General features: G+C 58.4%; 1 protein-coding gene across 1 annotated transcript in view; it reads left to right on the top strand.

Annotated features, from left to right (window-relative positions):
• Nucleotides 1-716, top strand: part of HSD3B7 (hydroxy-delta-5-steroid dehydrogenase, 3 beta- and steroid delta-isomerase 7) — a 3,638-nt gene extending 2,922 nt beyond the window's left edge. The window contains exon 8 of the mRNA XM_010837447.1: nt 2-716. Coding sequence (XP_010835749.1) covers nt 2-199 — 198 coding nt within the window. The 3' untranslated portion in view covers nt 200-716. The remainder of the gene's footprint in view (nt 1) is intronic.
• The last annotated feature ends 238 nt before the right edge of the window (nt 717-954 follow it).

Below are 954 nucleotides of genomic sequence, written 5' to 3' on the forward strand. Positions count from 1 at the left end.
CCTGCTGCAGTGGCTGCTGCGACCGCTGATGCTCTATGCGCCCCTGCTCAACCCCTACACGCTGGCCGTGGCTAACACCACCTTCACCGTCAGCACCGACAAGGCTCGGCGCCATTTCGGCTACGAGCCCCTCTTCTCCTGGGAGGAGAGCCGGACCCGCACCATCCGCTGGGTGCAGACCGTGGAGGGCTCAGCCTAGTGACGGAGCAGCTGGGCCCAGAGCCTGGCATGGCGCGGCATCATCAGGTCCCAGAGCCCTTAGACCCTGGTGGGGAGGGCAGGCTGAGCCAGAGGAGGGGGCTGATGCCAGACTGGCGGTCCCAGAGCCCTCCACCTTGGAACCCAGGAGCCTTGAGCCTGTGTCTTAATGTCCCTAAGTTCTAGGGCAGGGTTTGGGGGCAGGCATGTCTGTGTCTTCACTCTCAACTCAGGCCTCATGGCTGCTTAGTGAGGATCTGACCGCCCTGATGTTCTCAACGACACCATCCCATTTCTGGCTTTCCGAGCAGAAAGTGGGCAGAAATCCTGCAGGCCTTCATTGCTGGCTCTTGGATGTCCTTCGTGATCCTCAGGCCTGGTTTCAGAGTAAAGATGCTCTCTTAACTCTTCCCACCACCTTGGTCCCTGCTTGGGGGTCACAGTCCCATGATTTTAAACATTTATTACCTTTAGACATCTATCTTTTAATACTTGTCAATAAAGGCTGAGGAAGTCTATGTATTTTTCCCTTCTTGCCCCCTACTCTGCCTGAGGTTGCCCCAGTAATGCGTACCTGTCCAAGCCCTGGATTAAAACTCCTCTGAGCCTGTGCCCATCCCCCCAGCCAGCACCCACCCCCCACCTCCCACCATGTCTCTCCCACCCCCACGGCGCCCGTCCCGTGTGGGGACAGAAGGAAGTGAGCACACAGCATCCCGCTGTTGGATTGGTTGCTATTTCTCCCGTCCCACGGGG

The sequence above is a fragment of the Bison bison genome, unplaced genomic scaffold, assembly GCF_000754665.1.
Source record: "Bison bison bison isolate TAMUID 2011002044 unplaced genomic scaffold, Bison_UMD1.0 scf7180017864072, whole genome shotgun sequence".
NCBI lineage: Eukaryota > Metazoa > Chordata > Mammalia > Artiodactyla > Bovidae > Bison > Bison bison.